Source organism: Mus caroli, unplaced genomic scaffold, assembly GCF_978045245.1.
Source record: "Mus caroli unplaced genomic scaffold, Mus_caroli_1 scaffold_7, whole genome shotgun sequence".
Classification (NCBI taxonomy): domain Eukaryota; kingdom Metazoa; phylum Chordata; class Mammalia; order Rodentia; family Muridae; genus Mus; species Mus caroli.
In genome coordinates, this window is record NW_028227262.1 from 87433916 (window position 1) to 87457641 (window position 23726).

At 37.0% G+C, this 23726-nt stretch overlaps 1 protein-coding gene across 4 annotated transcripts in view; it reads right to left on the reverse strand.

Annotated features, from left to right (window-relative positions):
• Nucleotides 1-23726, reverse strand: part of Ccser1 (coiled-coil serine rich protein 1) — a 1169843-nt gene that overhangs the window by 918455 nt on the left and 227662 nt on the right. For all 4 annotated transcript variants that reach the window (XM_029478490.2, XM_021165504.3, XM_085840568.1 and 1 more), the window contains exon 5: nt 2417-2537. In XM_029478490.2, coding sequence (XP_029334350.1) covers nt 2417-2537 — 121 coding nt within the window. The remainder of the gene's footprint in view (nt 1-2416; nt 2538-23726) is intronic.

The window sequence follows — 23726 nt, forward strand, 5'->3', positions numbered from 1 at the left end:
AAACACAAGTAACATTTATGTGAGTTAATAATATGGTTGGCAGAGAGCATTTAAATGGGAATATCGATCCTAAAGCGATAGAGACAGAACAGAAATTACAGGGTGTTACTGCTGCCTAATAACACACACACACACATACACACACACACACTCACAACAGGATTTGAAATAAGACTGTTTATGAAACAGCTAAAGGCTAGAGATAGGAAGTTATTAATTCTATTAGTCAGCTTTCTTGTAAGTCCTTGAAAAATCTAAGAAGTTTAAGATCTAAGTTAAAACTATATATAAACTTATGTAAACCCTCATACATGCTGCATGAAAATACACTTGCGCTTTCTAATGTAACTTACTGGGCAAATAAGAGATGCAATTTTCTTTCAATTAGACAAAGGATGACTATTGGATCCTAAAACTTAAACTCCATTAGGTGCAGCTAAATGGATTTCACTTTCATATCGCATTAACACTGGATTACAATCACCACTTTCTGAATTGCTTGGTATTTCTTTCCTCTATAATGAGAATATTAATAGTGAATATCTTCATGCAATCAAATACATGCATTGCTTCATTTGATTCAGTATTATTGAGTGCAACGTTAGGGATTTTCCTAATTGATTTCACAAAGAGTATCAAATAGGACTGTGTTGTAGGAAACTGCTTTGGGAGCATAACATCAGGGAGAAAGATAGGCAGGCCAAAGGTAAGCAAACACAAACCAGGGCAAAGAGCAGTTCTGTTTTGGATGTGCCAAGATTCCTTCCCTCATGAATATGATGGGTCACTAATAAACACAGGCAACATGCACATCACATATCACATACCATCACATAACACATAGTGCCACAAGTCACCATATGTAACCCATACCACATCTCACATATCACTACATATCACACATCGCATGTCACACATTACCACATAATCGATATCGCTATATATCACTCATCAACACATATCACATATATTTCAGAGCACCACATATTATTTAACACCATGTATCACATGGAATACCACATCATATATCATCATGTACCATATGGCTTCACCTATCGTATAAAACTACTTGTTACACATCAACACATATGAAATACCAACACATATCATGCATCATGCTAAATCTCTTGATTTCACTAGCACCACAGAGCATCATAAGTCACATACCACCACATACTGCCTTTATTTCATATCATCACAAGTCATATAACACATAGCATCACAGATCATATATCACCACACATTGCATATTTTATGAGCACATATAATTATTGCCTGCTTCATATAGTCACATATTACAATATATATCACATGTCACTTGTTCTTCAAAGACATTATATCTGGCATAGTCTTATGTTCTCTGGAAAATCAGCACCAAATTTTCCCTTTCATTGATTCAATATTTTATCAGAAATGGCTGTGATTTAATGTTTATGATTATGTATATTTGTTATCATGACTTTAATCACCATTAGCCATTATGAGGATAAAAGTCTTTCACTTAATTAATATATAAAACTAAATTTAACTCTGAGTGTTGTTTATCTAAAAAAATACATAAACTATAGTTGCATGATTGTAACCTTTAAATATTCTTTTTGAGCTAAAACATATATTTGGGGAAATGTGTGCTGATATCATCACTTTCTACCTTGACAAATTTTCACAAAATGAATGTGTCCATGACATCCAGAATACAGATCAAGGAAGGCAACAAAACCAATAGTTAGCAAACCTCTGTACTTCTTACTATGCAATATCATGTCCCACAGCAAACTTCAATAACGTAAAGCTTTAGTATATGACAATTTATTGGAATTTCTAAAATAGTGATTTGCACTCCTTGTAAAATCTAAGCCAGATTTAAAATAAGTTTATACTAAGAACTGAGTTCAGAGGTCATGGGTGGCCTTAGCAATTACAAGTACCTTCTCCTCTTCCAGAGAAACTAGACTGATTTCTACTAACCATATCTGCAGTTGGCAACCACTAGGGAATCCAACACTCCCTTTCTGTCTCTGTAGACTTCTATTCAAAAGTACACATACACCAATAGACACACGTTTACACAGAAAATGAGTAAACAAACAAAAATACAAACTCATCCCATTTTAGTCTACAACCCTGCTACTCTGAAATAATTAATCCAGGAACAGTGTACATATAGACACAATGCTTAGCTTGTGGACCCAACACCGAAAACATGACTCCAAAATAAAACTTAAATGACACAGGTCAGACAGTCAAGGCAGTAGATAGTAGTGATTTGTTGAAAATTAATTATTTTGAACCAACTAAATTTCTACCCACCCATACTCTGCCACTTCCATCATATGCTGGAATGTCTGGGAAGCTCTCTCCACTTTGAAGTGCTCAGATGAGATCCTACCACCTGGAATCTTAAATGACAACTTACTGTTTGGAAGGCTCAGGACATTTTGGTTCTTCTAGCATATTCACTTCTTTTCCTGGATCCACTGGGCTAAGAAGAACGGCTGCACAGGACATTACAGAGTGGCAGGAATCTTCCCGGCAAACTGCAGTTTGAAAACAATGAATTGTAAACGTTAAAAGTCCCGTAGTGCCTGTTCTTGTGTTCCTCATTTCACATTTATATTTTCAGTTAGGTTCAGGAAGAATTAATATTAGATTATCCTTAGTTTTCTTTTACAATATATTTTCCCCTAGCTAGCTGGACAATCCTGGGCAGTTTTACTTAGCTTCATAGCCACATTGAGGGAAAAATGTATGCTAATATTTAGCAGCTGAAAAAGAAGTTATTTGCCAAATCGTAAGAATTGTATGCTATGGCACATGTAGTTCATGAGGCTCCACAAGGAAAGTTCAGTTGCTTCATCAAGGCCAAGATCAAAGCGCTCATGCATTACCATGTGCCTACACACCTGTGGTCTCCTTCTTGTCCTGCTATAGCCCCCAAAGCTCATCCATTCTTATCATAATATTACCACGAGGCAACTTGCATGACTGACTTTTCTACAGTGGTGTCATAAATGTTGTCATCATTCTTAAAACGATGCCTTCCTTTGTTCCATGTGCATTTGTAAGAACCATCCACAAAATGTACTGTTATTTTGGCTTTCCTTTAGATAAATAAAATAGTTTTTATCATTCAATTATAATAGACATGTTATTTCCAGTTTGGAGGTATTTCTATTAGGTATAAATATCCTTGTACTTTTATATATATATCTTGTAATTTCACATAGAGGTTTGGCCTAGAAAAGCACCTAGATGGTGTAACTGTCCTTAGGATATGCCTAAGGATATGATTGAATTCTGTATACTAGATACTAATGAGCAGTTTTCTTTTCTTTTCTTTTACTTTCCCCCAAACAAATGTTTCAATTGTTTAAAATCCATAAAACATATGATTTTACAAGTTTGCCCATTGATTTTCATAGTATATTAATAATAAATTAATGCAAAGCAAATCCACACAAACTTTAAACTTTGTTTAAAACAATACTGTTTTCTCAAAACTCTCTAGATTATAAATCTAGGGGCACTCAACACACTTCTCCTTTTTGGGTCTCAAAAGGCAAATGTTAATGTGTTAGTTTGGCTGCACTCCCATCAAAAATTTCTGGGAGCCAAACATTGTGGCCCAGGGAACAGCCTTGGGGTAGAAAGCATTGTAGTTACTATCTGCTATACTTCATCTTGAAATGCATCCAATAACCAGTTTTTCTATTTTATTTTTTAAATAAATCTGTGTGAAAATAATCCACTGACAAATTAATCTGAGCTTATGTTGACACTGCTTGCAAAGTTGACAAGATCAAGAACAGCAACCCTGTAGGAGTCAAGCCTCTGCGCATGCCTGTTAGGAATTGCACTTATCAGGTTAACTAAGGTGGAAAAATCCACACTGGGTATGGGCATCACCATTCCATGCCTAGAGTTCTGGTCTTCAGGAAAGGAGACAATTAGCTGAATATAGGATTGCATCCATCTCTTTCTGCTTCCTAGTTGTGGAAACAGCTAATGTCAGGCTCCAGCTGCTATGATTGCCCTTGCCATGGAAGACTGCACTAAGATCTTTGGAGCTAAATGAACTTTTTCATCCTAAAGCTGACATTTCTCACAATAACCAGACAAGGTTGTGATAGAAATTTGCTTACATCCTGTGAGAGGAAATCAAGGCTCCAGTTTCTAAGAACGGTCATATGTGATTTTAAAACTCTATCTCATACAGAATTTACGTAGGAATGCAGTATCATGCCGGGTAGTGGTGGCACATGCCTTTAATCCCAGCACTTGGGAGGCAGAGACAGGCAGATTTCTGAGTTCGAGGCCAGCCTGGTCTACAAAGTGAGTTCCAGGACAACCAGGGCTATACAGAGAAAACCTGTCTCGGAAAAAAAAAATTGCAGTATCATTACATGTTTAACCTATATATTCCTTAAGTTAAATCTATATGTATATAATCTTCATTTTATGTTTCTAGTTTATACAAATTACTATTGATCTCTTTAGTTAAGTAACAGGAATCACCCCAGAAACATTGCTCAAAATATTGCTAGCCTGATGTATCATCTTAAATTGTATAAAGTATAAGTTCCCCTACTTCTTTTTGTTAGTTTGTTTTTCTTTTTTGAGTTTTTTATTTTTGTTTTTTATTAGGTATTTTCTTCATTTACATTTCAAATGCTATCCCAAAAGTTCCCCATACCCTCTACCCCCCACTCCCCTACCCACCCCCTCCCACTTCTTGGCCCTTGTGTTCCCCCGTACTGAGGCATATAAAGTTTGCAAGACCAAGGGGCCTCTCTTCCCAATGTTGGCAAAATAGGGCATCTTCTGCAACATATGCAGCTAGAGACACAGCTCTGGGGGGTACTGGTTAGTTTATATTGTTGTTCCACCTATAGGGTTGCAGACCCCTTCAGCTCCTTGGGTACTTTCTCTAGCTCCTCCATTGGGGGCCCTGTGATCCATCCAATAGCTGACTGTGAGCATCCACTTCTGTGTTTGCCAGGCACTGGCACACACAAAAGACAGCTCACAAAACACAGCTATATCAGGGCCCTTTCAGAAAAATCTTGCTGCCATATGCAATGGTGTCAGTGTTTGGAGGCTGATTATGGGATGGAGCCCCTGGGTGCAGCAGTCTCTAGATGGTCCATCCTTTCGTCTCAGCTCCAAACTTTGTCTCTACAACTCCTTAAATGGGTGTTTTGTTCCCAATTCTAAGAAGGGGCAAAGTGACCACACTCTTCAGTCTACACTCCACTGTTTAAAAGACAAATTCATTGAGAAGAGATTTTGCTATCCTAGGTTTTTTGTTATTCCAGATGAATTTGCAAATTGCCCTTTCTAAGCTCTCTCTTGTGAGGCTATACCAATGCCTGACAAATACAGAAGTGGATGCTCACAGTCATCTATTGGATGAAACACAGGGCCCTTAATGAAGGAGCTAGAGAAAGTACCCAAGGAGCTAAAGGGTCTGCAACCTTATTGGAGGAGCAACAATATGAGCTAACCAGTACCCCCCAGAGCTGTGTCTCTAGTTGCATATGTAGCAGAGGATGTCCCAGTCTGCCATCAATGGGAAGAGAGTCCCTTGGTCTTGTGAAGATCATATGCCCCAGTACCAGGGAATGCCAGGGCCAGGAAGTTGGAGTGGGTGGGTTGGGGAGCAGGACGGGGGGAGGGAATAGGGGGCTTTGAGGATAGCATTTGAAATGTAAATGAAGAAATATCTAATAAAAATGCCTTTTAAAAAAGAGAAATTCAGACCACAATCAGCACATGTGTGGACATTTTCAGAGTCTGAGGATTACTGGTCATTAGGTAACTAATATTGATCACAAGCCAGTGATGAACCTGTGAAGTATTTTCCAAACGCAGATTATCTAAAGAGAAATTTGCCAGGAAAAAAAAGGAACGTATGGGAAAGAAACAAATATTGAAAGAACTGGAAAGGATCTTTGAATTGAATGTAAATGCTGTTATCATTGATATGAATACTCATTTCAATAACTAAATGATGAAAGAATAAATTGGCCTCTTATTCAATGTAGAAAGAAGCAAATGAGAAAGAGAATACAGGAGAGTGAACACGATACCACAGATAGAACATAGGGATGCAGGTTAGGCAAGGGCATGAGTGTACCAAAACGTACCACTCAGGAACCAATAGCAGTACTCCCTTAAAATACACTATGAATGATCTTAGGACTAGTCTTAAGTATAAGAACATGGCCAGGAAAAGTTGATGTGATGGGCATACCTAAAATGCAGATCAGTATCTTGTACTGACCACGATGTAAGCTCCTCTATGTAGGAATTGGATTTGACTACTAATGTATATTATTTTGAATTTTACAAAAAAAAGTGTAAGTAAAAAATTTTCAGAATAATATAAATATCAGTAAATGGAACAAGAATTTTTTATTAAAATCAATCTTAACAATATATTAAATGACACTAAAACTGATGTTCATAAAAATTCCCAGTGTTAATGGGGTATAATAATATGATTTTTATAGAAATTTAATAAACTTTTCTTCACTTAAAGAACTTTACAAAACAATATGGATGTTAGTGGTATCCAGAAATCTACATTTAAAAATAATGCTTGTCTGGTATTTCTGATACAACATCATACAATTTCTTACTTAAGATAAAGATAAATTTAAATGTGCTCAGGAAAAATCATTGACATGTTGCTGGATTCTGAAAGAAAATTAAACTATAAAATAATTAAAGAAAAATAAGAATCACAGTTATTAATAAATTTGTCTCTATGCTAATAATCAATTAATAAAGAGTAATACGCTTTAAAATTCATTGCAAATATAAAAACATGTTTTACTAGTAAGAATCCATGTTTTTATCTTTTAGAATAAATTTGATTAAAAGTTAACTCAATTAAAAGGAAAATATCATAATGGTTGCAGAATATATTGATCTCTGTTTCTCTCAACCCACAACAGAGAAGTTTCATCCTATAGCAAATGGTAGTTAATACAGAGACTCACAACTAGACAGAAAATGACTTAGGGCACTCAGTCAAAATCATGATATCTGTGTCACATCCTTTGTCTCAAAGCTCAGAGATCTATGAGTAAGAGGAGGTAGGAAGTCTGTAAAACTATCACACACACACACACACACACACACACACACACACACACAAAATCTAAGTTATAGGCCACAAAAATAGGCTTTATCTGATCATATGGTTAAAATCAGCAGCAAAAGAAAGTGGTTGGCACTAGGAGGGAACAGTTTTGAAGACTGGATTTTTTTGAACATTTGAACAGAAAGAGGTTTCATGCCCTTTTCCACAGAGTCTCCCATCAGCCTAAGACTCAGAGCAACTGGGATTGGTTCTCCTCTGGTGTACCCATCACAATGCTCTGAGCAGTAGCATTTCTTTCCTGCCACTGAAACATCTGCTATATGCTCTTCCACTCAGCACTTAGTTCTTTGCCAGGGAAAGCATCATTGATGAAGTATCCCAGGTCTCATTGTGCTTCATCTAGTGACCATGGACAGAACAGAGCTAACTTCTCCCCTTTAAACTGATGTAGAAATTAGTGTATTGTTGCACAGAGAACATGAAGCAAGCAGGAGCCTCATACATTAACCTATGGCAAAGGATGTTTAACTTAGAAAAATGTGAACTGCACAGTCAAGCTGTGCATGATGCTAATGCTTCATCTGCCACCACTCTTCCATACTCAAAACACAGTGGCTATAATTGGAAGCCTTGAACTTTTTCTTCCAGGTCAATTGAGTAATATGTACATATCTTCAGATATTCTTATTTATAGACACGAATTCAAGTAACCCAGGCTGGCCTCAAACTCCCTATAGCATTGAAAATGACCTCAAACTCCCGATAATCTCTTTGATCCTCTAAGTATAAGTGTTACATTTTCCAGCACCATGCTCAGTTCTTTAAATAATTCTCTAAAGCTTTGTTTCTTTTGACGAAATTTCTAGATGCAGAAACATAGGTTCTCATAGTGTAAATTCTACCCATGACCTCATGTCGATTATTGACCTCATGGACTCTGTTTGTTTGACTGGGTAGACAATCTACATACAAGAAGCACAGTCACCAAAATTAACATTCACAAGTTAGAATAGTTTTTCAAAAAGCTGTCTCAGTCATTCTTGCCACAACTCAGGCACAAAAACAAACAAACGAATAAACAAACAACCCAGAAACATTTGTTGAATGAATAAGAAAATGAAGTGGAACATGTAGAGAAAGAAAAGATGGAGGCCCAACATAGGAAAGTGTGTTCTAAAAGGCAATGAGATGGGAGAAAATGTCTTGTACTTTTGAGAAATTAAAAAACAATTCAATAGAGCTTGGCCTAGATAAAACAGGAAAAATGTAAAGGGGGACAATCTGGAGGTATAAGCATTGCCTGCACTGTAAAATTGTATCAATGACTCTACGTTGGAATTTAATCCTGAAGTTAATAGGGATTGAGATCAATTATTAAATGAAGATGCAACAAGATTGGCCTTTTATCTTCTATAGTCAGCATGAGTAATCCATACTGACAGGGGCATGATGGGCTGACAGCTCAAGGCAACACTTCTGCAATTAAAGCATGAGAGGCAATGAGAGGTGCAAGCACTAGAGGGGAGAGAGCATTGGAAAGGGAGAGACAAGCCTTGAGTGGGAATTACAGGGATTAACATGTCTACTCCAGGTTCACAGGCACAGAGCACATTTACTTGTTTATTTATTTTTTCTTTTAATAGGACAAAATACAATCCTCAATATGTAACAAAAACAAGACACAGGTAGTGCAGGTAGATGAGAAGAATCAGCAGAAGTCCTGATAGAAGATCTTCAAATGGATTGGGAAGGTGTTTAAAATTTTTAATTATTTTACAAATACCTCATTTAATGATATTATGGATTTGATGATTTTCAAAGTATGTGAATAAATTATTCTGAAATGGTTAATACCTTGAAGTAATAACTGAATAGAAAAAATATACAGAAATATGCATGGAAATAATTACATCCAGGATACTAAGACAGAGCTATGAAAAACAAAAGACAACATTGAAATATAGCCAGGTTTATTTCCCAGGGCTTGCATTGGTATCTCACAATAGGGTCCCACATTGGTGTTCAGCAGTTGTTTTTCATCTTGTAAAACATTCTTTGGGCAGTTATTATATTACAAAATTTATTTCTTGAAACTACATAGTTTTTATGTCTCAGCTTTTGAATACCTCTTTTTAACATAGTTTTCATAATTAAAAATATACTAAAATAAAATTATAACCTCTTGAGAAATGGGTAAAAACAGTAAGTAGATAGTTTTCTTTGTATGGTTACATACTTTACTACTATGACTCATATACTTTATTACAGTTAAGGAAGGCTAAATAATCCTGTACCTGCAAATGTAACCTTAAAAAGGTTAATGGTTTTTAAATATTGAGTATGAAGCAAGCATTTTAAAAGGTGCTGTGTCACATGCACATGAGTTGGAAGTCATAATGCCCGTGAGTTGGAAGTCAATCCTGGCTATATGGATATATGAATAGTTACAGAGCTGCATAGTGAGTCCCTTCTCCCTCTCCCTGTCTCTCACATACAGACACAGACACAGACACAGACACAGACACAGACACAGACACAGACACAGACACAGACACAGACACAGACACAGACACAGACACAGACACAGACACAGACACAGACACAGACACAGGCACAGGCACAGGCACAGGCACAGGCACAGGCACAGGCACAGGCACAGGCACAGGCACAGGCACAGGCACAGGCACAGGCACAGGCACAGGCACAGTCACAGTCACAGACACAGACACAGACACAGACACAGACACAGACACAGACACAGACACAGACACACAGACACAGGCACAGGCACAGGCACAGTCACAGACACAGACACAGACACAGACACAGACAGACACAGACACAGACACAGTCACAGACACAGACACAGACACAGACACAGACACAGACACAGACACAGACACAGACACAGACACAGACACAGACACAGACAGACAGAGACACAGACACAGCCTCAGACACAGACACAGACACAGACACAGACACAGACACAGACACAGACAGACACAGACACAGACACAGACACAGACACAGACACAGACACAGACACAGACACAGACACAGACATAGTCACAGACACAGACACAGACACAGACACAGACACAGACACAGCCTCAGACACAGACACAGACACAGACACAGACACAGACACAGACACAGACATAGTCACAGACACAGACACAGACACAGACACAGACACAGACACAGACACAGACACAGCCTCAGACACAGACACAGACACAGACACAGACACAGACACAGACATAGTCACAGACACAGACACAGACACAGACACAGTCACAGACACAGACACAGACACAGACACAGACACAGACAGACACAGCCTCAGACACAGACACAGTCACAGACACAGACACAGTCACAGACACAGACACAGACACAGACACAGACACAGGCACAGGCACAGGCACAGACACAGACACAGACAGACACAGCCTCAGACACAGACACAGTCACAGACACAGACACAGTCACAGACACAGACACAGACACAGACACAGACAGACACAGACACAGACACACAGACATATATATATATATATATATATATGTATATATATATATACATAAACACACACCTTATATAAGTAATTTATGAAAACTACTTGTTTTCTATTAACATATGGAAACTGATATCTAACAGCCTTTATGGATTTGAAATGTGGTGATCCAAGTAATTCGTGTGTGAAAGTCTTAAGCATAACAACTCAAGAATGTGACTATTTGTAGATATAAGATCTTTAGAGAGTAATTAACTTCACAGGGGTCACTATAGACAGCACTGAAACAATCTGCCTGGTATGCTCGAACTGAATCCAAGGAGCTGGTTTAGGTATTTAGCATTCTTTCATGGAAAGCTATGATGGTAACATTAGCAATACACAGATCTACACCGCACACTATATTTGACATGAGTTACACAAAAGATGTTAGAAAGATGCTAGGATCTGGAACCTGTAACTTTTGAGGGACACAGTGGACACATGTAAACAAAAGGAATACACTTTGTTGTTTAACCTTTCAGTACACTGGCAGTTTTCTAAAGATAAGAACACAAATATGCATCCCTTCCTCTTTATTTGTGATCCATATCTTGAGTGGCAAGATCTCTGTTTCTTCCCTTTGAACCAGTGTGGACCTCTGTGAGCTCCTTCACTGAAAAATATTGTAGCAGTTGGCGATGTGTAACTTTAAACCACAGGTCATAAAAGGCAGTTTTACCCATTTTTTTATTAGATATTTTCTTTATATACACTTCAAATACTATCCTGAAAGTTCCCTATACCCTCCCTCCGCCCTGCTCCAGTATCCACCCACTCATGCTTCTTGGCCCTGGCATTCCCCTGTATTGGGGCATATAAAGTTTGAAATACCAAGGGGCCTGTCTTCCCAGTGATGGGAAAGAATTCTTCACAAGTGGCCTAGAGAGACAAAAACAGGTAAAACTATTATTGTCCGAAGTGCAAAGCACACATTGCACCTCACACAAATAATAGTTTTACCTGTTTTTGTGTTGCTTGCATTTCCTGCACACAGTGGTGATTACTGTTCAATTAACAAACTTTTAGAAAATGTTATATCAACAAAAAAATAGAGTTGTAGAGAAGGCTCATTAACATAGATAATAGATTATAGATATAGAGATATAATGATGCAGATGTAGGTACAGGTATGGGTGTGGATTTAAGATACAGATACACATGGTACATATACAGATGACAGATTTAGATACAGACAGCGACACTGGTCAAACAAAGGTTCTCACTGAATCTGTTACTTCAGTGATAAAGGAAAATAAATCTTGATACAAGCACCAAAAACATGTTTTCATGTGTTCTATATATGGTGAAACAATTGAATGGTAATTTTAAGGTACTGATAATGTTTAATGTTGCATTCCTGGTCAACACTCTAGAAATGAAAAATAATAAAAGCCTTCTGATTCTGTATATATGTTGGCAATTAGCATTTATATGTACAAACATACGTGAAAGAGAGAATTTTTATCTAGAACAAATACAACAAAAAAGTCTGATAAATGTACAGAGTTAATTATTTGAGCTTCTTATCTCAAATTTAGAAGGAGGCCTGATCCTTGCAGTGACTATGTTGCAGAATCTGCAAGGATGCATCAGCATCACCACTCACGGCAACACAACACATTTTCCAGCTATGCAATGCCATCACAGTTGTTAGCCATTAGGGTAAAACATTTATGACAAGTCTTATATTATCTAAATAAAGTTTAACCTAACACTGCCGTAGTCAGATATTCTACAATTTAGAGCACACAAATATAGGAGACAAGAAATTTGCCTGACATTTCAATAAGGAAATAATTTGCAAAACATATAACATAAGGAATAGTCAATATATTCAAAGAGTGGAGAGAGTATGAACCAAAATGTATTGATACTGTCTGTTTTGGAAAAGACTGTCAAAACTACAGATTATTAAAAACATATATTATTTGAATTGTCCAACAATCCAAAACTAAATATCACTGAGTAATGAGCACTGTAATTTACTAAAGATAATATATAAATTTGAAAATAAAAGATATCATACTTAATTAGATGTAAATAAAATAACTGTTGTGTTTAAATTTACCAAAAATGCTATCAAACAAAATCCTTCTAGCTGAGTATCTTTTTTAGTTTCTTCCATCTTTCAACTTCCAGCCATCCTATTCTTTCCCTTGGGTATTTTGTTAGTTGCTTACTGATATTCTAAATAGAGCTAATATACAAATCACAGAAGTAACAAAGCAACAATACAGTTCTCAGTATTTTTTCCTTTGTCTTTTCTTTGCAAGGCTGAGAATGGGAACCAATGATTGGTAAGCCCTCTAACAAAAAGACACATTCCCAAATCAAAAGTCAATGTATAATTTCATGGTATGTATTATCCAATTGCTTACTGTTCACATGCATTCTATGTAATATAATGACATAAACAACTTATGAAAAAATATTATTAACTCTGTTCTTGAACCAGGTCTAGCCGCTTAAGATGTAACCGTGAACAAAATGCTCTTGCCACTTCCAGGTATTTTTGGTACTTGATCTTTAACATTTTTATTTATGTGCTATGTGTTTGCTTGGATGAGTTTTGTGCACATACATGTAGGTGCCTATGGAGGTCAGAGGTCAGATCCCTAGAACTAGAGTTACAAGTGAACGTGGACACCCTGATGTGGGTGCAGAGATCCAAACCCTAGTCTACTGAAAGAGCAGCAAGTACTATTAACCACTGAGCCATCCATCTCTCTATGTCTGGTATTTGATTTTCTATATTTACAAAAATAGTATTTGTACCACCAATTTATGTTTCTTTTTTAAAAAGAACAAATATTTTAGCAAATCCCTTCTTTTATTCAAAAATATCTGAAGAAAAATCTCTTTACTTGGTCTCTACTTTTGTATCACCTTAGATATATAACCAACTAATGACTAGTCCTGGAGTTATTTAAACATACCACATGGATTGAGTGCATGTGGCTCTTTGGAAAAATTCTTGCTTGGGCTGTGCAAAATCCAAGTTCAGTCTCCAGTATTGTCATTAGGCGAGGAAAAGCATCCACATAAAATTACAGTGATTCCTTTTCTAAGCACTAAACCTGTTGTTAAAAAACAAACTGTAGGGGCTAGAGATCTGGCTCAGTAGTTAAGAGCATTTATTGTTCTTAGGGAGGGCCCAAGTTTCACACCCACGACTTACAACAAGGCCCACAATTGCCTATAAATCCAGATTCAGGGGATTCACTCCACTTTTTGGACTTTTGTGGACTTCAGCATGCTTGTGGTATAAAAACATACACTCAGGCATATGAAAACATACATAAAATCTTTTTAAACACCACACTGTACAATTCTATTCATATTCTTTCTTTAATGTAGATTATAATTCTTCAAACATAGTATAGCCAGTATTATTATTGTATGAGTCAATCAACCTCCTGTCCTCTACCCCTGTTCTTCCTGTTCTTGGTATATTTCTTGTCCTGCTTTTGAGTTGAGCAGAATAAGCATCAAATGAATTACAAATATTTCTCGAGGAAATTACTTTCAATAGATCAAGAATAGTTTTGCAGGCAAATGGATGGAACTAGAAAACATCATCCTGAGTGAGGTAACTCAGACCCAAAAGGACATGTTTGGTATGTACTCACTAATAGGTGGATATTAAAAAACAAAACAAACAAAACAAAACAAAACCAAAAAAAACAACCAAACAAAAACTGTACAGAATACCCAAGATATAGTCAACAGACTTCAAAAAGCTCGACCAGCTGAAGAGCCCAAGTGAGGATGCCTCAGTCCCACTTGGGAGAGAGAAGAAAGCAATCACAGTGGGGAGGGAGAGAGGTACCTGGGAGGGAAAGTGGATGACATGGGGAGTACTGGGGGGCGGGAGGGAAACCTGATCTGGTATTTGGTGAGAGAAAAAGACTGAAGTCCTGAGGGCCAGCAGAAAGAATGTAAAACAGCAACCTCAGGAAATAGGAGGTTGGGGAACCGACCCTCCACACACACCTCAGAATGCACCAGAGACCTGGGAGGTCAGAGACTTCCAGGACTCAAAGAGAGGGAGGGACCTTAGATGAAAGGCCCAACAGTAGGGAAATGGAACATATAGAACCCACCTCCAGCAGGCAGATGATCAAGTGACTGATGGGGTTGCCACCCCACTGTCACATCTCTGACCCATAATTGCTCCTTTCTGAAAGAATTACAGGGATGGAAATGGAGAGGAGCCTGAGGAAAAGAAGGTCTAGGGGCAGGCCCAAGGTGGGATCCAGCTCAAGGGGAGGTCCCAAGGCCTGACACTATTACTGAGGCTATGGAGCATTCACAAAAAGGGACCTATCATCACTGCCCTTCAAAAGACCCAACAAGCAGCTGAAAGAGTCAGATGCAGATATTTGCACCCAACCAATGGACAGAAGCAGCTGACCCCTGTTGTTGGATTAAGTTAGTTTGAAAGAAGCTGAGGAGGAGGTTGAACCTATAGGAGGATCAGCAGTCTCAATTAATCTGGAACCCCAAGATCTCTCAAACATTGGACCACCAAACAGGCAGCATACACTAGCTGAAATGAGGCCCCCAACCACATACAGTAGAGGACTACTGGGTTTGTGTTCATTCAGAGATGATGTACCTAACCCTCAAGAGACTGGAGGCCCCAGGGTGTTTAGAGGTGAGGTGGGGTGGGGGGTGGGAGCATCTACGTGGAGACAGGGTGTGGTGGGGAGGAGGTGTGAGATATGGAACAGTTGGAAGATGTATGGGGGAGTGGGGACAGAGAATGGAATATATAGTGTAAAAAATAAATTACAAATAAAATAAAATTAAAAAAAAAAAGAATCTCAGACCATGAGACATAATTGATGAGTCCATAGTTCTGGACTTCTGACAGGTACTTAATGGTTTCCCTCTGTAAAAAATGAGGAGACACATCATCTACATAATGCTCTTCCTCACATTTTAGAACTGAAATAAAATATTCAATTATCTTCTTATAAAAGCCACCTACTCTTCAGAGTTTTGCATATGAATAACAAATCATAAGGAAATAAGTTCAGTTACGATCTGATGTATGAGTTACATAAAGCAGAGTTCAGCAATTCTGCCCTAAGAACAGATGCTAAATTGTCAAAATAGTCTTCCTTCTGTCATCTTCCATCCTACTTTATATGAAGTGACTGGTGAAAATCAAGAGGCACAATTTCATTCATAAATTGGTTGATTTATCCAGAGGATAACTATTAAGGCAAGGCAGAACCTTTGTAGGAACAAAGTTCATGTTTCACAACAAAATGTTAAAAAGAAAAAGAGTAAATTTTTTTTCTGGAGCTAATCTATATGCTATTGGATGTTGAATGCAGTATGCTATCACTTTAATAAGTAGAACTCTATGGAAACACATTAATCAAATTAGTTAGATTTCTAGTAACACTCTTTGTATTGAACTGAACGTGTTAAATACCCAAGAATTCTAGATTCCCATAGAACCACTATGAGGGAATGAACAAAAGGCCAGAATGCCAGCAGAACTTTCAAGCATCTATCTTCCAGGTTTGACCCTATAGGATGAGCTACTGGCTCTTAGACTAGTACCATCTCTAAATTCTGAGGAAAAGTTTCTTGTACTACAACACTTCCTTTTCTCAGATTCCATTAGTCTTTTTGAATGGATGGATGCGTGTAATGTATATATTTATACCAGTGCTGTGAATAGAAAATATATACAACTAAATAAGACATATATAATTTAATTTGCATACTAGGTTGAACTAACTATTCTCAGACCATAAAGACCTAAAGTAACCGTTGTACCTGCAAACCTCTCTCAGACTCTCATTGGCACAGCATTTCTGAAAAGCTGTTCTCTGCCCAGAGAGAGTAGCATTCCTCAAAAAAGCTCTTTCCATATGGGGAGTACTCAAAGCCTTTGATATGAAAAATAGCTAAGGAATATTCATGACACTTCAGAAATTTACAGAACAATATTCCTAAGAAGAATGACATAATTCTACTTTGTGTGCAGGAAACAGACTATCTAGCATTCTTCATGATTGTTCCTTCAGGGGAGGGAGACCAAGTTTCCAGCATTGTAATTTTAGATTTTAGCATTACAAATATCATATTGGCCCAGAGAATGGCACTATTAGGAGATGTGATTTTGTTGGAGTACGTATGACCTTGGGGGAGGAACTGTGTCATTGCGGGGAATGGACAGTGAGATCTTCCTCCTAACTAAGTGGGGTCCAGCTTTCTCCTAGTGGCCTTCAGATGAAGATGTAGAACTCTCAGCTTTTCCTGCACCATGTCTGCCTGGAAGCTGCCATACTCCTGCCATGATAATTAACTGAACCTCTGAACATGTAAGCCAGGCCCAATTAAATGTTTTCCTTTATAAGAGTTGCATTGGTCATGGTGTCTCTTCATAGCAAAGAAACCCTAAGACAAGTATTTTCAAATATCTTCTGAAGAAATAAGAGCTTTAATAGTCAAATTCTCTTCTACTATGTATATGTATATGCATATATACATGTATATAATATATACATACATATATTATTTAAATATTTTAAGGAATAGAATATCAGATATCAAAAATATCTTCAGTAATACTGTCCCAATTTGCTATCACAAAGTAAGGCTTTACAGTGAAAGCAATTTTTTAACTTCTATATTTGCATTGTAGGTACAAACAGTAGCAAATAGAAGCCAGGACTCATGTCTGTATTCAATTTTATAATAGATGACACAAATCTAAGGAATTAGGAAGTCTTGGAAATTTTAATAAGTTGGAAACACTGAACTAGGTCTGAAAAATTACCAGCATTGCAAGCAGTTCTAGAGGTTACACAGCATAGTGTTTTCACCCAGCATAACACTTCTTAACTACTTTTGTTTTAAAAGAATAAAGAGTGGTAGCAAGATATTATTGATATAGTAAAAAATGAATATTATTTACACAGTTCTATTATGTTAAGACTGATCTTTGTTTCTGCCTTTAATTACCAATGCAAAACTATTTCAGTTTGTTTGAAAATTTTAAATACAAGGCATAAATATAGATGTAAGAAGTGTTTTCTCAGAATAATCTTCACCTTCATTTCTCCCAGACCTTCCTAATTATTAGTTTCTCCGTAACAAAAAATTTAGAAATTCTACAGTCTTTGTAGAGATCAATCACATTGACAGCAGAAATTCTTAAAATATAATACAAAGCTTAGTCTTCTTTAAAAAATTATATATATATATATATATATATATATATATATACATAATTTTGTTTGTATAAAATAATGTATGTGGATGCATATTATATGCTGCTCCAATAATCTTCAACTTTTCCTAAAATTTAAACTTCAGGAAAGCAGGTGCTAAAACACTCTTGCATATAATTGTGTTTGAATGCATCAGACTTTGCTTAATAAATTTTTCCTATAACCTTTACTAATGCCACAGAAACCATAATTTTATACTTTATAATATAAACTAGCCAAATAAACACATAATATGCAATAGCCAAAACGGTGCCATATGTTTGTTCATGGAACAATGTGAAAGGGTCCATACATAGTCAGCATTACAGTCTTTCCACATATTTACAAACCATGATGATAGGGGTTCCCTATACAAAGAAGGCTGACAGAAGTTATTATAGTATATGTTTTCAATAATTTGTAACATAATTTACTAGTATATACAAAATCCATAGCATTCTGTCAATGAGTCATTATCTATGAAAAACATACTAGACTGAGTCAGGAAATTTGATTCATTTTTATAAATATACCTGATTTGAAAAGCAGATTCAAGGTTTTCTTTGTTTATGTATTGAAGACCAGTAACTGCAATATTTCTTAGTTGCTTCCATCTGTAAGCTTTCCTTATGTCTCTGCTCTAGGATGGAAAATTATATGTGGTATTTAAAATGTGCTTTGCTTGAGAATGTCGACACCAATGCTAAACTCAGCACAACTGCATGCTAATGTAAGCTATGCACCGTTTCAGCTGAATAGGTATACCAAAAAATTCATGAATGCCTTCATTTTATTCGGTAATTTGTCTGTTAAATTACCTTTAAATGTAACTCACAATAAATTCTGGAAAAAGCAGTTCATCTTCTTTTAATTGGTACTACATTTAAGTCACAGCATCAAGCTTAATATAACCAACTTTGCTATCAGACATTGGGAGAAGACCATTCCATATTATGAGCATTTGAATGAAATATTCTGTTATGGGCCTCAAGCTGAGTCCAGTTTTGTCAATGAGACTAGTTTTTTACACATGCACTGAAAATATAATTAGTAACCTTCAACATTGTGGTTATTGAAATGTTTATGCTTTTGAATCTAACCAGTTGGGAATAGTATAATCACTTTAAATGAGACAAAACACATTAAAATTCAATGTATTAAAATTAATATAGTCTTCCTAGTTAGTTATTAGTATCTATACAGCAAAATATCTGATATGTACACTGAAAAGAAAAGTCATGCACTTTAAAAGCAACAATAGGAAATGCTTTTAATTTGCTCAGAAAAAAAAAAAAAACTTAATATTGATTGAGACTTTAAATATCATTACCTGAGGCAGCCATGGTGAAAAATACCAAAAACCATAAAGACTGCTATAATAATGATAACCATAAATCAATACAAATAAAACAGCTAATTTACAACCATTAAGTGTTCCCCAAACTTTTACAAAGACTCCGGATGCAACTATAAATCAAAGGATATTTTTATTGACCTAATTGTAAAATAAATTATAGCAACCTCATTGTTTCATTGACGTTTTCTCAAGAAATAAACATCACACCCACATACTTCATTAATGGAAGGATTTTACACCGAGGTAATTTTGACAACATCTTCCTTAGTACTCGAGAATCACAGTATCTCATTTTTAAGTAATAATATCCCTCAGTAAATAAAGCATATGGTCAAAAGACTTCTGGTGTTCATATCTCACCTTTTATTTTTCTCAGTTAGTGTATGAATGTGGATGTTCTTTGTGCCTCGAATGTAGATAGGTGTTTATGTAAGTACGTATATACTGTGTGTGCTGTGTGTGTATGGACATGTATGTGATATATGTGAGAATAAGCACATTTATAAGGAAGACAGAGGTTGACTTTGGTTTATTTCGTCTACCTTTTTTTCTTTTGAGGCATGATCTTCTACTGAACATGAAGGCATTAAATTGACTTGAATGGCAGGTCAGGCAGCTCTGTGGGTCCAGCTGTTTCCTCTGCACTCGTGGAAACACCAATAGGTGAATGTTTTGATCTTTTGGGTTTTGTTGTTGTTGTTGTTGTTTTAGGTTTCTTTTGTTTTGTTTTTGAGGATTTCTACCAAGTACTCTACTTCCATCATTTCCAATCCTGCACTCTCCAACTCTTCCTGTGAGTTACCCACTGCCCTACTCCTCTAAAGTTCATGACCACATCAATAATTATTGACATCTCTCTCTAATTATTTCCCTGCCTCTCTCACACACAGACATGTTGGGAAAGTTTGCTGCTAAAGTCAAAGTCTGAAATTACTGGAAGGCCTTGAGTTCAGTGGAAATGGCCAACTCGCTATATCAGGGGATTTCCTCTTCTCTACCTGGGGGAATCCCAGACTCCGCAACCTACCAAAAGAACATTACATAGCCCCGCACCTGAGATGCCTAGAGTATCTTCCCATGTTAAGAAGGCATCACAGTACCTTAGCCTTCAGCCAATGACCTTTGCCCACCCTGGATGTTCTCACCTCCTTTCCCATAACTATAGAAACCTTGGTTCACCCCTAATAAACTGCATTTATACAATCCTACCCTGAATAAAGAAATATAACTAAGCTAAGATAATCTCAGAGAGCTGTTTCATTGAAGATCATCAGAGAAGACTACACTTAAAGAGCTATAAGACTAAGATTCCTGGAAACAGCCTTTGCATTGTCTAGTCCCTGGCATTCATTCCCAGCCAGACCAGAAGCATGCAGAACTCTTACCAAATCCAGAGGCTCTACTTCATCTGTCTAGCCCAGTGTGCAGAGACACTTATACACCCTGACAGGGAGGAAGCAGAGAGCACAGAACCAGAACTGGACCCCAAAATTCATTACTCTTACACACACACACACACACACACACACACACACGATGCAAGGACAGACAGGTGGGTTGATGGATGCATGGCTAGATAGATAGATAGATAGATAGATAGATAGATAGATAGATAGATAGATAGATAGAGATGGATCACAGGGCTCACAATGGAGGAGCTAGAGAAAGTACCCAAGGAGCTAAAGGGATCTGCAACCCTATAGGTGGAACAACATGATGAACTAACCAGTACCCCGAAGCTCTTGACTCTAACTGCATATGTATCAAAAGATGGCCTAGTTGGCCATCACTGGAAAGAGAGGCCCATTGGACACGCAAACTTTAGATGCCCCAGTACAGGGGAATGCCAGGGCCAAAAAAAAAAAAAAATGGGAATGGGTGGGTAGGGAAGTGGGGGGGGAGAGGGTATAGGGGACTTTTGGGATAGCATTGGAAATGTAATTGAGGAAAATACGTAATAAAAAATATTAAAAATTAAAAAAAAACAGATAGATGATAAATAAAGCACACACCCTGCTGAGACTTTATGTGTTTATATGGGTTTTGGACCTCAACATAAGGTGTGCATGCTTCTGCAGCAATCATTTTCCAGCATGGGCCATCTCTTCAATTTCTAATTTTCATTTTTTCTGAGATAAATTATTTTTGAATGTAATAATGCGCTATCAGGATTAAATACCAGACCTCTACCTAGGGAGCTATTGGTAATTGACAGCTAGTGAACGAGGGAGAGTCAGCTTTGTTTCCTAGCATGTTGGATAGCCCCCACAGAAGACCACACCTTCAATACAATTTGGCCAGCAAAAATTGGTCATGATGTTTTTGTTTTTAAGGCACAAAGATGGGAGGTTAGGGATGGTGATTCTGCACAAAGTTCTTTTATTGTTGAGAACAGTTTTCCCTATCTTGGGTTTTTTGTTATTCCAAATGAATTTTCAAATTGCTTTTTCTAGCTCTGTGTAGATTTGAGGTGGAAATTTGATGGGGATTGCACTGAATCTGTAGATTGCTTTCAGCAGGATAGCCATTTTTACTATATTAATCCTACCAATCCATGAGCATTGGAGATCTTTCCATCTTCTGAGTTCTACTTTTTTTTCTTCAGAAACTTGAAGTTCTTGTCATACAGAGCTTTCACTTGCTCGGTTAGAGTTCCACCAAGATATTTATGTTATTTTTATCTATTGTGAAGGGTGTTATTTCCCTAAGTTCTTTCTCATCCTTTTTTTCTTTGAGTAGAGGAAGGGTGCAAATTGGTTTGAGTTAATTTTATATCCAGCTACTTTGCTGAAGTTGTTTATCAAGTTTAGGATGTCTCTGGTGGAATTTTTAGGGTCACTTAAGTATACTGTCATATCATCTTCAAATGGTGATATTTTGACTTCTTCCTTTTCTATTTGTATCCCATTGGCATCCATTGGTGGTCTAATTGCTCTGGCTAGGACTTCAAGAACTATATTGTATAGGTAGGGAGAGAGTGGGCAGTCTTGTCTAGTCCCTGATTTTAGTGGGATTATTTCAAGTTTCTCTCCATTTAGTTTAATGTTGACTACTGCTTTGTTATATATTGCTTTTACTATGTTTAGGTATGGGCCTTGAATTCCTGATCTTTCCAAGACTTTCATCATGAAAGGGGGTTGATTTTGTCAAATGCATTCTCAGCATCTAATGAAATGATCATGTGGTTTTTTGTTCCTTTTGAGTTTGTTTAGATAGTGAATTACATTGGTGGATTTCCATAGATTGAATCAACACTGCATCCTGGGATGAAGCCTACTTGATGATGTTGGATGATCATTTTGAGGTGCTATTGAATTAGGTTTTTAAGGATTTTATTGAGTAGTTTTGCATCGATATTCATAAGGAAAATTGGTCTGAAGTTCTCTTTCTTTGTTGGGTCTTCTATGGTTTAGGTATGAGTATAATTGTGGCTTCATTGGGTACTGTTACTTCTGTTTCTATTTTGTAGAATAGTTTGAAAAGTATTGGTATTAGGTCTTCTTTGAAGGTCTGATAGAATTCTACACTAAACACACCTAGTCTTGGTGGTCCTGTCTTTGTTTGTTTGTTTGTTTTGTTTTTGTTTGTTTGTTTGTTTGTTTTGGTCAGGAAACATTTTATGACTGCTTCTGTTTCCTTAGGGGTTATGGGACAGTTTAGATGGTTTATCTGATCCTGTTTTAACTTTGGCACCTGGTATCTGTCTAGAAAATTGTCCACTTCACCCAGGTTTTCCAGTTTTGTTGAATATAGGCTTTTGTAGTAGGACCTGATTATTTTTCTATATTTCCTCAATTTCTGTTGGTATGTCTCCCTTTTAATTTCTGATTTTGTTAAATTAGATTGTCTCTGTGCTCTCTGGTTAGTCTATCTAAGTGTTAAAGTATCTTGTTGATTTTCTCAAAGAACCAGCTCCTGGTTTTGTTGATTTTTTGCATAGTTCTTTTAGTTCCTACTTGGTTTATTTCAGCCCTGAGTTTGATTATTTCTTGCAGTCTACTCCGCTTGGATGTATTTGTTTCTTTTTGTTCTAGAGATTTCAGATGTGCTGTCAAGCTGCTAGTAGAATGAAGTCACACACCTATGGTCACTTAATCTTTGACAAAAGAGCTAAAACCATCCAGTGGAAAAAGGACAGCCTTTTCAACAAACGGATCTGGTTCAACTGGAGGTCAGCATGGAGAAAAACGAAAATCAACCCATTCTTATCTCCTTGTACAAAGCTCAATCTAAGTGGATCAGGGGCCTCCAAGTAAAACCAAATACATGGAACCTAACAAAACAGAATGTGGGGAAGAGCCTGAAACACATGGGAACAGGGGGAAAGTTCCTGAAGAGAACACCGGTGGATTATGCTCTAAGATCAAGAATTGATAAATGGGACCTCATGAAATTGCGAAGCTTCTGTAAAGCAAAGTATACTGTCAATAGGAAAAAACGGCAACCAACATATTGGGAAAAGA